The sequence below is a fragment of the Electrophorus electricus genome, chromosome 9 (assembly GCF_013358815.1).
Source record: "Electrophorus electricus isolate fEleEle1 chromosome 9, fEleEle1.pri, whole genome shotgun sequence".
NCBI lineage: Eukaryota > Metazoa > Chordata > Actinopteri > Gymnotiformes > Gymnotidae > Electrophorus > Electrophorus electricus.
The window spans coordinates 23606983-23619791 of NC_049543.1; the positions used below are offsets into that span (position 1 = coordinate 23606983).

Sequence of the window (12809 nt, forward strand, 5' to 3'; positions counted from 1 at the left end):
TAGAATATTTAACTGTTCAGTCTCATCATACAACCAGGCAAAAGGCTGATTAATTTGTATACTGGGTATTAACTGGTATACTGAGCTGATGGGAGCATGCCAGCATCCTTTCCTCATTATGAGATGACTAGTTGTAGCATACAGAATAGCGCATGACACAGCTGTGATGCAAATCTGAATCTCAGCACCTCTGCACATCCTCAAACAGTTGCCCTTGGCTACCACATTTCCTTCACTCCTGTTCACATGAAACTGGGGGCTAGAAAATTAGGCCTTGTCCAAACATCTGCTCTGTGCCCAGTATACATACAAGCTCACTAGCTGGCAGGTCCCTAAAATGGAAGGGGCGCTTAAAAAAGGTTGTGAATTTCCATATAGCTCACCCAAAATAGATGCTTACACTGGCATTTCGCATTTAAGCCTCACAGACATCATTTCATTTCAAAGTCTGTGTTTCAGGAAACAGAACTAAAACAACCACTGTGACAAAGGCCGATGGAGAGGGGTCAGGGCACAGATCTGGGTATGGTTTCCACCCTCAGCCTTCATCACAAACAAATAAACAACTGCGTCACTGTCAATTTATTTATAGACTACACTGTAAATCCCAAGAGCAAATGTTTAAAAGTTTCAGCGGATGAGTCATTGTGTCCTCAGCTGCGGCTGGCCCACGGCCCGGGCGGACAGCAGGGCCTTAGCCTCGGCGAGAGGTAACGGGATCCATGGTCGACCGATAATTCCCCGTGCAGTGCGTCAGCCTGATGTGTTCGCCAGCGCTTAATAGCATCGTGCAGCTCACGATCTTTGTTGCTCCTCACAATGAGGGAAGAACGAGGAGGAGGGAATGAGGGGGCCACGCACGAAGGACGTGACGGCTGAGCGTTTCAGCCGCTCCGCTGGAAGCTGACGGAAAAGCTGCCGTAGCAGATGTGGTACGGGATGATAGCTCTGGCTGGTGGGACTACTCCGTCGCTGCTGCCGTATCCCGGCATGGGAGATTTTGGCGTTGGCACGCGTGCCACGCTCACACCGCCGCTCCCAGCGTCTCCGCTACATCGCGCCGGCGCACGTGGAACGAAAGGGAGGCTGCTGTTCCCTCCCAGGCTTTGCCATTCCGCCCGGCGCTCCGGCCCCAGCTTTCGTCGGAACGCGGGAAGCCAGCCGGCACGCAGCCGTTGGCTTCCGCGCTGCCACCTCCACACAGCGGGAGAGCTCTATCATCTTCATCCTACCGTCACACGGTGCCTCCGAATTGGACGTTCTTTCCTTAAATCCCAACGGCAGCAGTAGTAGTCGGAACCCTGTGGGAACTCTGTCGCTCGTGGCCACGCCCCTGTTCTCTGTCCCGCCCCGTTCGTCACGACACACTCAGAGATGATAAATAGATAATGCCAACTTTGAGGGCACAGATACGGCTCTAAGCAAACGGGCAGGGCCAGAAGAACAGATGCATCACTGTCTGCTCTGCTCTCCCACGTCCCCCTGTTCACAGAGTAGCGTGCAGCTCTAATCATCTTTATCCCAGCACTGATGACAAACTGGGGTTGTGTTACACATGTGAGACGTGGCTAACACTTGCCAGGCTGGATCACGAGTGATGTGTCTTATAATAGGATTAGTCCAAATAAATATATGACATTGTAAACCAGAAAGGAAAGACAACAGGGTTCTTTTTTTGTTTGTTTGTTTCATAATGAATCATATTACACAACATAGATTGTGTTAATTGAGGTCAATTTCATCCTTCTGGGTAAATACTTCAGAAGGATTTTGGCAAATGTACTGATTAAGCATTTGTCTGACAACTCAGCTATGATTTAAAATGATCAGATAAACGAGCCCTATAGGATGACATTGCATCACTAACCATCCTGAAATTAGCCATTGAACTACTGTGGTAATAACTGGGAAGGAAGAGAGAAGTGAATGTTCTCGGCCAAGTCAAAGGAACCCTGAGGGTGGTGGCCTCGTGCAAAGTTTGTATTCATAAAAACATTTGATTCTAAACTGCGAAGAAGCCAACAACAAGAACCATTACATTTCATTAAGGCCCCAGTTTGGATGTAAACAACTAATATTTACTTTCATAATATGCAATAGGAAATTACAGCTGATATTTTTAAGCGTTCATAACAAAACACAATAATTAATTTTGTACGTTGCATTATATCACTGTCTAGTATAAAGTCAACCTGCCTCGCATTTAATGCATTGTTTAGACAATACGACCCTTTTCTGAACGCTGCTGCAGAGTTGTAACAGGCTAGGAAGAGAACATTTGGATAAATGTTATCTGATGCAATTACTTGGGTTGGCTCCCCTCATTTGGAAGTCAGTGCAGTGGAAAATAATAATAATTGTGTAGTGGAGTGTGAACTTTCTTGTTGGGAAGGAGCTGGGTATAGCACGTGAGATTCTCTCCGCTCCGGTTAGTGTGACGATTCCAAAGCTAGAAACACACTGCTGAGGTGAACACACCACTGAGCTCTGGTGGTGGAGAACAAGCACAGAACTACGCAGGTTTGGCAGACGGGTCACGGAGCCATTCTGAGCTTTTATTCGAGGCCTGGCGCTGACCCCCTACTCTGTCCCTCCCAGGCTTCACACATACAGGAGAAGATGCTAGCAAACAATAACAAACAAATTATTTTTGCTTTAATGGCAAACAGAAGAAACTTGAATTTTTATACTTTTATTCTTTCATACAAAACACGCAAGACTGTGTGTTTATTTTTGAGAACTGTACTTGCTAACTATACAAGTGGAAATCAATGACAAATCTGTGTGGGATGATAAAGTGCTGATGTCACGTTAGGTTACACATTCTTTGCCCCTCGTGCTGTGCAGGTTTGGGGGGTGGGGGGTTACTTGTCTAAACCTACGGCTGGAGTTACTGAACTAGGACTTCATAATGATCTGGTTATTGTCCCTCATAGTCAGGTACAATTTAGCTGTGTGCTAGTCCTCTGCTAAGGGGGCTAAGCAAAGATCAATTCCTGGGCTTGTTATCATACTCTCCACCCTCTCTTTCTCTCTCTCTCTCTCTCTCTCTCTCTCTCTCGCACACACACACGCGCACACACACGCGCACACACACGCGCACACACACGCGCACACACACACACGCACACACACACGCACACACACACGCACACACACACACGCATGGCCCCCCTTCTCCCTCTCTCTCTCTAATTATTTGTCTTGTCCCAGCAGATTGCAGTCACTTTGGAAACGGATTCCTGTTGACAGTCAAGTAGAGCACTTCTATTTAAACTCAAGACACACACACACGAAAAAATCCCCAGGGAAAAGTTCCTCCAATCTTTAGAATCTGATCTGCGGGCTCCCAGACAGCAGTATACTAGTAATCTGACTCTGGCATAGCCAGACAGACTGACACTCTCCCTGTATCAAATGGCAGGTCGATCACAGTAGGAGAGAGGCTTGGGGAATGCCGTACTGACAATTAACATCCAGAAATTTAAACCACCATTCAGATATGCGATCCTAAACATTAAGTGTACAGTGTCTTTACATTTCCCTCTTAATGCAGCCCTGTCATCTTTGAGCATGGACAGGAAGTACATAATCAAATCTCGCCAAACCACACTCCACTGTCACACACAGCCTTGGGCCCAAGTCCACATGTGGTTTCGCACGCTTGACATATGGGCACTAATTTGAAGAGTCTATCACCTCTAAGCAACTCCTGGGTCCGCTGGGTAAATAAGTATATGAGACCTGGGTAGCACTTCAGGCTTGATTTTGCAGGAGCTCCAGATATTTCCACGCGACGAGAACAAGAACCCCTCTCCGCTTGCTTCAACGGAAGCTGAAATATACCTCACGTGTGAGGCCTCTCCGCATCGTTTAGTCCTCATTTGCATAATTTGCTGAGTTCTAAACACTAATTTGAGGTCACTTCAGGATTAAAACTACAGGCTGGGTTGAATAGGTATGGATTAAAACTACAGGCTGGGTTGAACAGGTACGGATCAAAACTACAGGCTGGGTTGAACAGGTACGGATCAAAACTACAGGCTGGGTTGAACAGGTACGGATCAAAACTACAGGCTGGGTTGAACAGGTACGGATCAAAACTACAGGCTGGGTTGAACAGGTACGGATCAAAACTACAGGCTGGGTTGAACAGGTACGGATCAAAACTACAGGCTGGGTTGAACAGGTACGGATCAAAACTACAGGCTGGGTTGAACAGGTACGGATCAAAACTACAGGCTGGGTTGAACAGGTACGGATCAAAACTACAGGCTGGGTTGAACAGGTACGGATCAAAACTACAGGCTGGGTTGAACAGGTACGGATCAAAACTACAGGCTGGGTTGAACAGGTACGGATCAAAACTACAGGCTGGGTTGAACAGGTACGGATCAAAACTACAGGCTGGGTTGAACAGGTACGGATCAAAACTACAGGCTGGGTTGAACAGGTACGGATCAAAACTACAGGCTGGGTTGAACAGGTACGGATCAAAACTACAGGCTGGGTTGAACAGGTACGGATCAAAACTACAGGCTGGGTTGAACAGGTACGGATCAAAACTACAGGCTGGGTTGAACAGGTACGGATCAAAACTACAGGCTGGGTTGAACAGGTACGGATCAAAACTACAGGCTGGGTTGAATAGGTACGGATCAAAACTACAGGCTGGGTTGAATAGGTACGGATCAAAACTACAGGCTGGGTTGAATAGGTACGGATCAAAACTACAGGCTGGGTTGAATAGGTACGGATCAAAACTACAGGCTGGGTTGAATAGGTACGGATCAAAGCTACAGGCTGGGTTGAATAGGTACGGATCAAAGCTACAGGCTGGGTTGAATAGGTACGGATCAAAGCTACAGGCTGGGTTGAATAGGTACGGATCAAAGCTACAGGCTGGGTTGAATAGGTACGGATCAAAGCTACAGGCTGGGTTGAATAGGTACGGATTAAAACTACAGGCTGGGTTGAATAGGTATGGATTTTTACAGGTTAACACTGCCGAAAAAGAGAATCACACCGACTTGCAGGCAGCCAGCCTTTTTCTCTTTGTTCATTCTGACAACTAAACTTAACTCAGCCACGTACAACCACATGATAATAAGCCTACAGATGATGATGTCATCGCTGCCCTGGCTTTGGCTATAAAACAGACTGACAGTAACAGAACACACCCCACAAGAACAATGTCAAATTACGTTGTTGTAAAATAAATAAATAAATAAATAAATAAATATATATATATATATATATATATATATATATATATATATATATATATATATATATATATATATATATATATATATATATATATATATATAACAATAACATACATTTACATTGTTCTCATAAAATAGATCTCTCTCTCCCTCTCCCTCTCTCTCTCTCTCTCTCTCACACACACACACACACACACACACACACACACACACACACACACACACACACACACACACACACACACACACGTAAATTCTGAATTTGTAATTCTCCCTCTATTTCCTAACCATAATACTTAAACCTACACTCAAGTATATTTACAAGGAATGGAAGGCTTTTTTTACTCAGTTCCATTTCAGCTATTTGCATTTAGTCTCTAAATCCTTTTTCATGTTTAACGTGAATTTAAAGTTGGTCACAGCGCTCCCCTTGCACGCTTCTTTTTATTAAAACCAATAGTATCTGAAAAAAATTGATAGCACCTAGAAAGCTTCAGTTCCCATGTTAGATCCTGAATGTACCAAGCGCTTACCCATATTGTAAATCCAAAGGCAAACCAGTACTTTAGTAGTAATGATATAATGGTAATAGTTTTTGGCCTGATAGGCTATTTCTGAATCACCATTACTTCTCTGGAGTAGTAATAACACTGCATAGTTGGAGTACTGTTTCGGGCTAAATTTACTCTCCTTGGCTGCCATGAGATCTCATTAAATCTAGCACCAATTTACACGAATATGACACAGGGCACAAGGCAACACCGTGCGAGGTTTCAGAGTGTTGATTTCCTTGATGTTGTGCCTCAGTTTAGTCTGGAGAGAGCGGAAGTATGTGAAAGACTCTATTCCATTAGAAGAGTGCTCGAATACGCATCCATGTGACTTCTCTAATGAGAAACTCGGATCAAGGACAAACACAAACTCTAGCAGTGCATCAAAATAATTGTTTGGACCAAACAATGGGATCTGTGTGCTTGCATGTGTATATGTGTGTGTATCTGTGTGTAAAGGATGCAAATCCATTAATCTTTTAGACTGATCAAAGTAATGAAAATGAAGCTTTTAAATGATTTAATGGAAGAGTAAAAACATTTTAAATGGATATTAGAAAAAAGCCAATGTGTTTGTTTTTCCTAACATCACTAAATCCAGACTTGTATTGTGTGACCATTACATGTGAGAGTCTGCCACCTATAACTGAATGCTGAATATTCCAGGCTTTGCACATGGGGCAGGCATTTAACAGAATTGTGAGACTCTCTGAATTACAGAGAAACTTTGCTTAAAAGTATTAATGAATTAATCAGTCTGTTCTCTCCTAATCTGACTGAAGTATCTATGCAAAGCCATGGCCTGGGCTATGGATGAGTTTCCACTGGGAAACCTTTCAGTCATTATTTTTCCGATGCAAAATTAAATTGCACGTTTAGCCCAGTTCTTTACAGCAGTTCTCAGAAGCAGGCTTTTTTTTTCTGCATGGTCACGTCATGTATTGGATAAGAACAGAATAAGGGTGCAGTATTTCTCTTATGTTTCAGATCTATGGCATATAGCACCAATTCAGATTTGTTATTCATGCAAATACAGTTACTCCAGGTTCAGCTCAAGTGTACCTCAAACTGAACCACTTAACTGTGACTACAGTATTACTGATGATCCAAAGCTTGCAAGAGCTACAGAGGTTACTAATACACTAAGTAATGAATGTAACGTCAGGCTCAGGGAAATGGGTCCTTGACAAAGGTGTTAGATAAAATACAACAGATACACCCTCAGTGCGCCAGCTGTATATATCTATATTATTTAAGTAAGACACAGTGCCATTGAATGCTACTCACATGCTTATTATTATTGATGATTAAATTAAATTATTGCTGATGTATAATAACCAAGAAACTCTCTCTCTCTCTCTCTCTCTCTCTCTCTCTGTGTGTGTGTGTGTGTGTGTGTGTGTGTAGTGTGTGCATATACTGTGTGCGTATACTGCGCATATACACTGTATACACACTATATATATATATATATATATATATATATATATATATATATATATATATATATATATATACATATATATACACATACATATACATACATACATACATACATACATACATACATAACACACAACACACACACACACACACACACACAAATACATCAATGACTGTTCACAAATGATTTAGCCTAATGAATACTTCCCACTTAAACACCAGAAAGTGTATCAGTACATTTATTTTTTAGTATTTGCGAAAAAATCTTGCAAAAAAAATGCAAAGAAATTGTCAATCTGCACACTTGGTTTACCAAAAAAAAATATTTAAACCAGTCTTCCGTCTGTGAATACGTGTAGATACCAGAAAAAATATTCTGAATTAGTAGTGTAATGTTTTCCTACTGGCAGGAGACGTTCCACAATTCTGATCAGGAGGCAAGTCAGAAAGCATGAGCCCACTAAATAAAGGCACAGGAAACACCCGCCCACAAAACAGGTAGGGTAACGTCATAGGTCAACAAATCCTAAATGACTCAAATAGAGTAACTGCTGCACACCCACATGTTTAACTAATGAGGTCTTCCAGGAACAGTTAATTAGGTCAGGGTTATAAACAATGATGAAACCTTTTAAAGATCCAATAGCATGAAGGGTGATTATTGGTTTATAATTTTGTTTATAGACAAACTGGTACTTCCTGAACATCCATCCTCCCAAAACAAAAAGACCAAAGACCATGCTGCATCATGGGGGGAAAAAAAATCACATAAAACATGTTCATACTCCTTAATGTTTCTGAGACGTGGAAAAAGTCTCTACTGAATTATTAATTCTAATATTGCCTCTATCTATCTATCTATCTATCTATCTATCTATCTATCTATCTATCTATCTATCTATCTATCTATCTATCTATCTATCTATCTATCTAGTCAAAACATCAAAATAAATGACTGATTGTATTAGGTTGCAGTGCAAGTCGTGTGTAGAGTTTACCTACTAGTAGCCAACATAAGAAAAATATTCTAACGTACTGAAAAATGTAAGAGCAAAAATATGGATTTTACACACTTCTTAAAAAACACTTAAATTAGCATGCCTGTTTCTACAATATTTTTACCCCCAAAGGGGGTATTGTGGTTATTAGCAGGTAAAAGCTATAAACGATATTGAAGTCCTATTATTTAAAATCTTGTTATTAAGTGCTCTTTAAATAAAATAATTACCCATGCGAAGAGTCTTAGGAAAACAGTACACATGACAAAAAGCAAAGCCACACATCTTACCTTCACTGCAGTCCTTTCCCTGATAGCCAGTCTCTGAGCAATCACACGTGGGTTCGTCGTTCACAATACTGCACACCCCTCCGTTCATGCACACGTTTGCACTGCCACAGAGATCCCTCTCCACCCCACCACTGTTCAGCATGGAAGGCACAGAGTTGTTGACCTTCAAGTCTGCTATCCATCCCTTAAAGGGGATCTGGTCCTTCACAACGTCCGACGTCAGCCGGAGGGCAACGGAGCGCAGTTCAGGAGGTATCCCTCCTAGGTACAAGTGGCTGAAGACAGTCATGTCTCGCCTTTTGGACTTAACCTCTACCCACTTGACCTCCTGGTCCACTACGAGCGTGGTGTTCTTGAAGTTCCTCTTGATGGCGATGGCGTGCCACTCGCCGTCGTCGACCTCTACGTCTGAGAGCGCCATGACGGGCTCGGCGCAGAAGATGGAGAAACGCAGGCGGAGCTTGCCGCCGCTCACAAGCAGCTCAAGGAAGTCGCAGAAGCCCTCGTCGTCCAGGTATACGAGGAGCCCGCTGGAGCTCTTGGTTTTCATGCTGAAGCTCATCTCACTCTCACAGCAGGCGTTCCACATGGGAAAAGCCGCCCACTGCCCCTCAGCTCCGGAGAACTTCAGGCTGGCCCCAGCTTCTGCCATCGCGCCTACAAAAAGCCCGATCCAGAGCAGATGAGTTCCATACCACATTTGCAGCACCATGACGGAGAAGGTAATGGTTTCTCAATAACGGTTCAAGTTTTTTGGTTTGGTTTTTTACACCAAAGACTAATGTCAGGCACCTCAGTGGCCCTTGGACATCACGTGCTCACTTGTGGAGAACAGAAAAAAGACCTGCTCAGCTGTGCTGAAGGCCAGTTTGGACATCTTTGCCACGAACTCCACTCTGTAGGAGGGCGTCACCTCCTATAGAGAGCATTCTTCACTCAGCAGCCGATGAAACCATCAGTTTAGTAACAATTCAGTGGTCACTCTTTGGTTTCCTACTGTCCTCTTTCCTTTTTTATAATCCACTGTCTTCAGTGTCACCAGTGTTCATGCTTGTCTGGGCATGCTTACTGACTTTCCCACATGCTAGGGTTATTAGTTATGGTTAAACGGACACCGTACTGTCCACGCTTTTCATACTTTTGAGTCCCACAGACCAACAGTTGGTATTTCTCTTCATGCTGATACCTGCAGAGTTTAAAAGAAAAAAAGCATGCAAAGAATGAGAAACACTGAATGGTTTGACAGCCAACAAGTGTTAGGAGTCTTCCCACCCTCTTTGGAACCTTCTGGCTCTGGCTCCACCCCCTCCCCCTTGACTCCTCCCCCATTTCTATTTCCTGCACCTGTGTCTTGTTTGATGTCACCTCTGTTTCTATATATCTAGAGTTCCTGTTGGGCAAGGGTACCCTTGTGAAGTCTTGAATATTTCTGCTGCGGTGCTTCACTCTGTTCTCTCGTCTCTGGTGCCTTATTCTACATTAGCCATTCTTCTGTTTCATTCTTCCAGTACATTCAGGTATTTGACCTAGCATGACTCTTTCAGCTCTGGCTGAGGGTGGGTATATCCAAATCAAGCCCGTGTGGCTGGGTTGTGTATGGACCTCTCTTTCTGGTGTTCAGTCTGATTATTGGAGAACCCTAGATAAACAAATCTCATGCCCCCCTACATCTAGCTTCCAAATATCACCTGAAGATGTTGTTTCATTTCAGGACATCTTTTAGCAAAACCTAAAATTTGCATCTTAAAGAAAACTCAATATTAAATATATTTTCTTTTCCATTGACATAAACTTGCCAAAACACAAATTAAATATACTGGTAATGCAGTGACCACAGTAAAAATAAACATGGCTGATGGCATTAGAGATGTATGCATTCAACTACTTTGTTCTAGCCATCTGAAGTGCACAAAATTACATTTGAATGGAAAAGTTGGCAAAACCTAGGTATAGTAGACAGGCTAGCTATCTGGGCCACTGTGAATGTAGACATTAATCACGAAAGCTAAACTTAATTTCTAGTTGATGTGGCTGTTAAGATTTTGGACAATGGCAACTCTGAAAATATTTAGATCCAGAACAAATACATGCAGATAGAAAATACATAAGATACATTTAAATCCTGGCACAAAAAAAATGTAATTAATTAAATAATAATAATAATAATAATAATAATTAGTTAATGGTTCATTCTAAGATAAACAGACCACTGTATTTTAAGCTGCTTGTTTTATAATGTAGCTCAGGAGAACACAGTTGCATATTTCTCCACATAGTTAGGACACTTCACATAGTTGACAACCTGGATTAGATTCTGACATGCATGTCCTGCTATAATAAACAGAGGTTAATTAACAAACTATTCAGGTACTGTTTGCTTATGTGCTCATACGTTTATAGACAGTCATGGCAGAAGTCTGGGAATACCAGCTAACAGGTCAAGGTAACGGCGGTAATATTCAACTTCCCTGCCTTTTTGGACTTCATAGCATTTGATCTGGTCAACGACACGACCATCTGTAAACTGGTCAATATTCACATTCAAATTTGAATGTTTTATTCACGATTATAAATTAATTCTATTTAATGAGCGATCATTCGGAATTAGAGTTTCAATGTGTTCAAAACAGTCTGGATGTCATTTCCACTAGTAAGGCTGCAGGTTTCATGTTGAAATTAAGAAAGATGGGATTTTACTTCAAGGGAAGAGGATACGTAACTGCGGCTAACAGGAATGGTTGCGTTAAAGGGGTTCACACGAACGCCGACACATGTAACCCACACTACAGACTTGAGGCCGTGGGCAGGGTCGCCTCTAATGAAGTAAAAGGCTCCCAGATGTTCGACCCGGAGGGCTGAATCCCGTCATGCGTGGACGTTTTGGGCTCCGTACGGCGCGTCATGGATAAGCTCGGTGACTTCCGAGCCTGCCAACATCTTAGTGCAACAATTGTGCAACATCTTTGTGCGACAATTTGCCATAGGAATAAAGCTCTCCTCTGATCACAGCAGTTATCAGATGCATTGAGATCTGCTTATGTGGCAGTAAGACAGCAGACGGGTCATTATCAAAGCACATATCACAACTGGCTCCAGTTATAAAACCCTAACTCTTCCTACCGTGCGCGTGCAGCGATTTATCCCTGACGGAATTAATGAAATGTTTTATTAACGTGAAAGATACATTAATGTCAGACACTTAAGATAAAAAAGACTAATGATTAATTTTAGCCTCCAGCTGTAATTGTTTATTTGGAAAGCTAGCAGGCCTACTTCTTTAGCTCTGCCTCCAGTTTCTAAATGTATACCACATTAGTTTTCCTCACGTCCTGTAACTCAGTAGTTTTTCACATGGGCTTCTTCAGTGGCAGCGAAGCGATGCATGGTTGCATCTGTCTGAACGACCCGTGCAGTTGTACATCCTTCACCTGCAAGTCTGCTGTGTCCTCCGTCAACACAAATTCAACTGCACGATCTCTGGAGCACTAACGCCCTGAAATCAGTCGCGTGCTGAAATGCCTTCAGTTCTCCCAGCGCTTTCTTCCGCACGCGCTGTTCGGCAGCCAGCATTTCAGTCAAGCGATCACACTAACTTAGGAAGATGAAACAACTCTTTCGCCCCTCTCTCGTCTCTTTCTCGGAAGGACATCACCGTGCATGCACGTTCTGTCCATTATGCATCCACTGTCCGTGCCCCAGTCCGAAGGCTAAAGCGGGTTAAATGAATGCGAGATGCCGATCGTTAGTTATCATAAGTTATTACACATATCTTGAGAGCCATGCAGTATATTCCTCTTCTGTCACGGACCATCGCATCGCTCGTCCAGCAGAAAAAAGAGCAGACTAATCCTTTTCCTATCCAAAAAATCTTAAAAAGAACCTCTAAGGACAGCAGCGTTAAAGAATGAATGTGTTTACCTGAGACGCTGTCCCTTCGGTCGGCATATAGCGTGTGCGTGAGTTGTAAAGAAGAAATCCTTTTTAGGAGAGACTGTACAATCTGCTTGCCTGCTGATCTGTGCCAGCGACTGGTAGAAGGCAGAAACTGAGCGTCACGTGGCTCTGTTCCGTCTGCCCGCGAGGGGAGGTAGAGGATGCTGCTCGTGAAGGGAGGTAGAGGATGCAGCAGCAACTTGGACACTTTACGCTTCATGAGGAGAGGTGGCCCGTGCACAAAGGGACGAAAACTGGCTGCGAGAGGTTGTTTTTATGTTAAAATCGAATTTGCTCTAATGTAGAGATTCCATTTATTTCGTTTAAAAAAACTTGCAGACGTGCCCGTATTTATTTACGGCAGGC

General features: G+C 43.0%; 1 protein-coding gene across 30 annotated transcripts in view; it reads right to left on the reverse strand.

Annotated features, from left to right (window-relative positions):
* Window positions 1-12523, reverse strand: part of LOC113578995 (neurexin-1a-like) — a 233413-nt gene extending 220890 nt beyond the window's left edge. For all 30 annotated transcript variants that reach the window (XM_027012603.2, XM_027012602.2, XM_035529938.1 and 27 more), the window contains exons 1-2: window positions 12429-12523; window positions 8511-9696 (exon numbers count right to left, since the gene is read on the reverse strand). In XM_027012603.2, coding sequence (XP_026868404.2) covers window positions 8511-9222 — 712 coding nt within the window. In that variant the 5' untranslated portion in view covers window positions 9223-9696; window positions 12429-12523. The remainder of the gene's footprint in view (window positions 1-8510; window positions 9697-12428) is intronic.
* Between the last annotated feature and the right edge of the window lie 286 nt (window positions 12524-12809).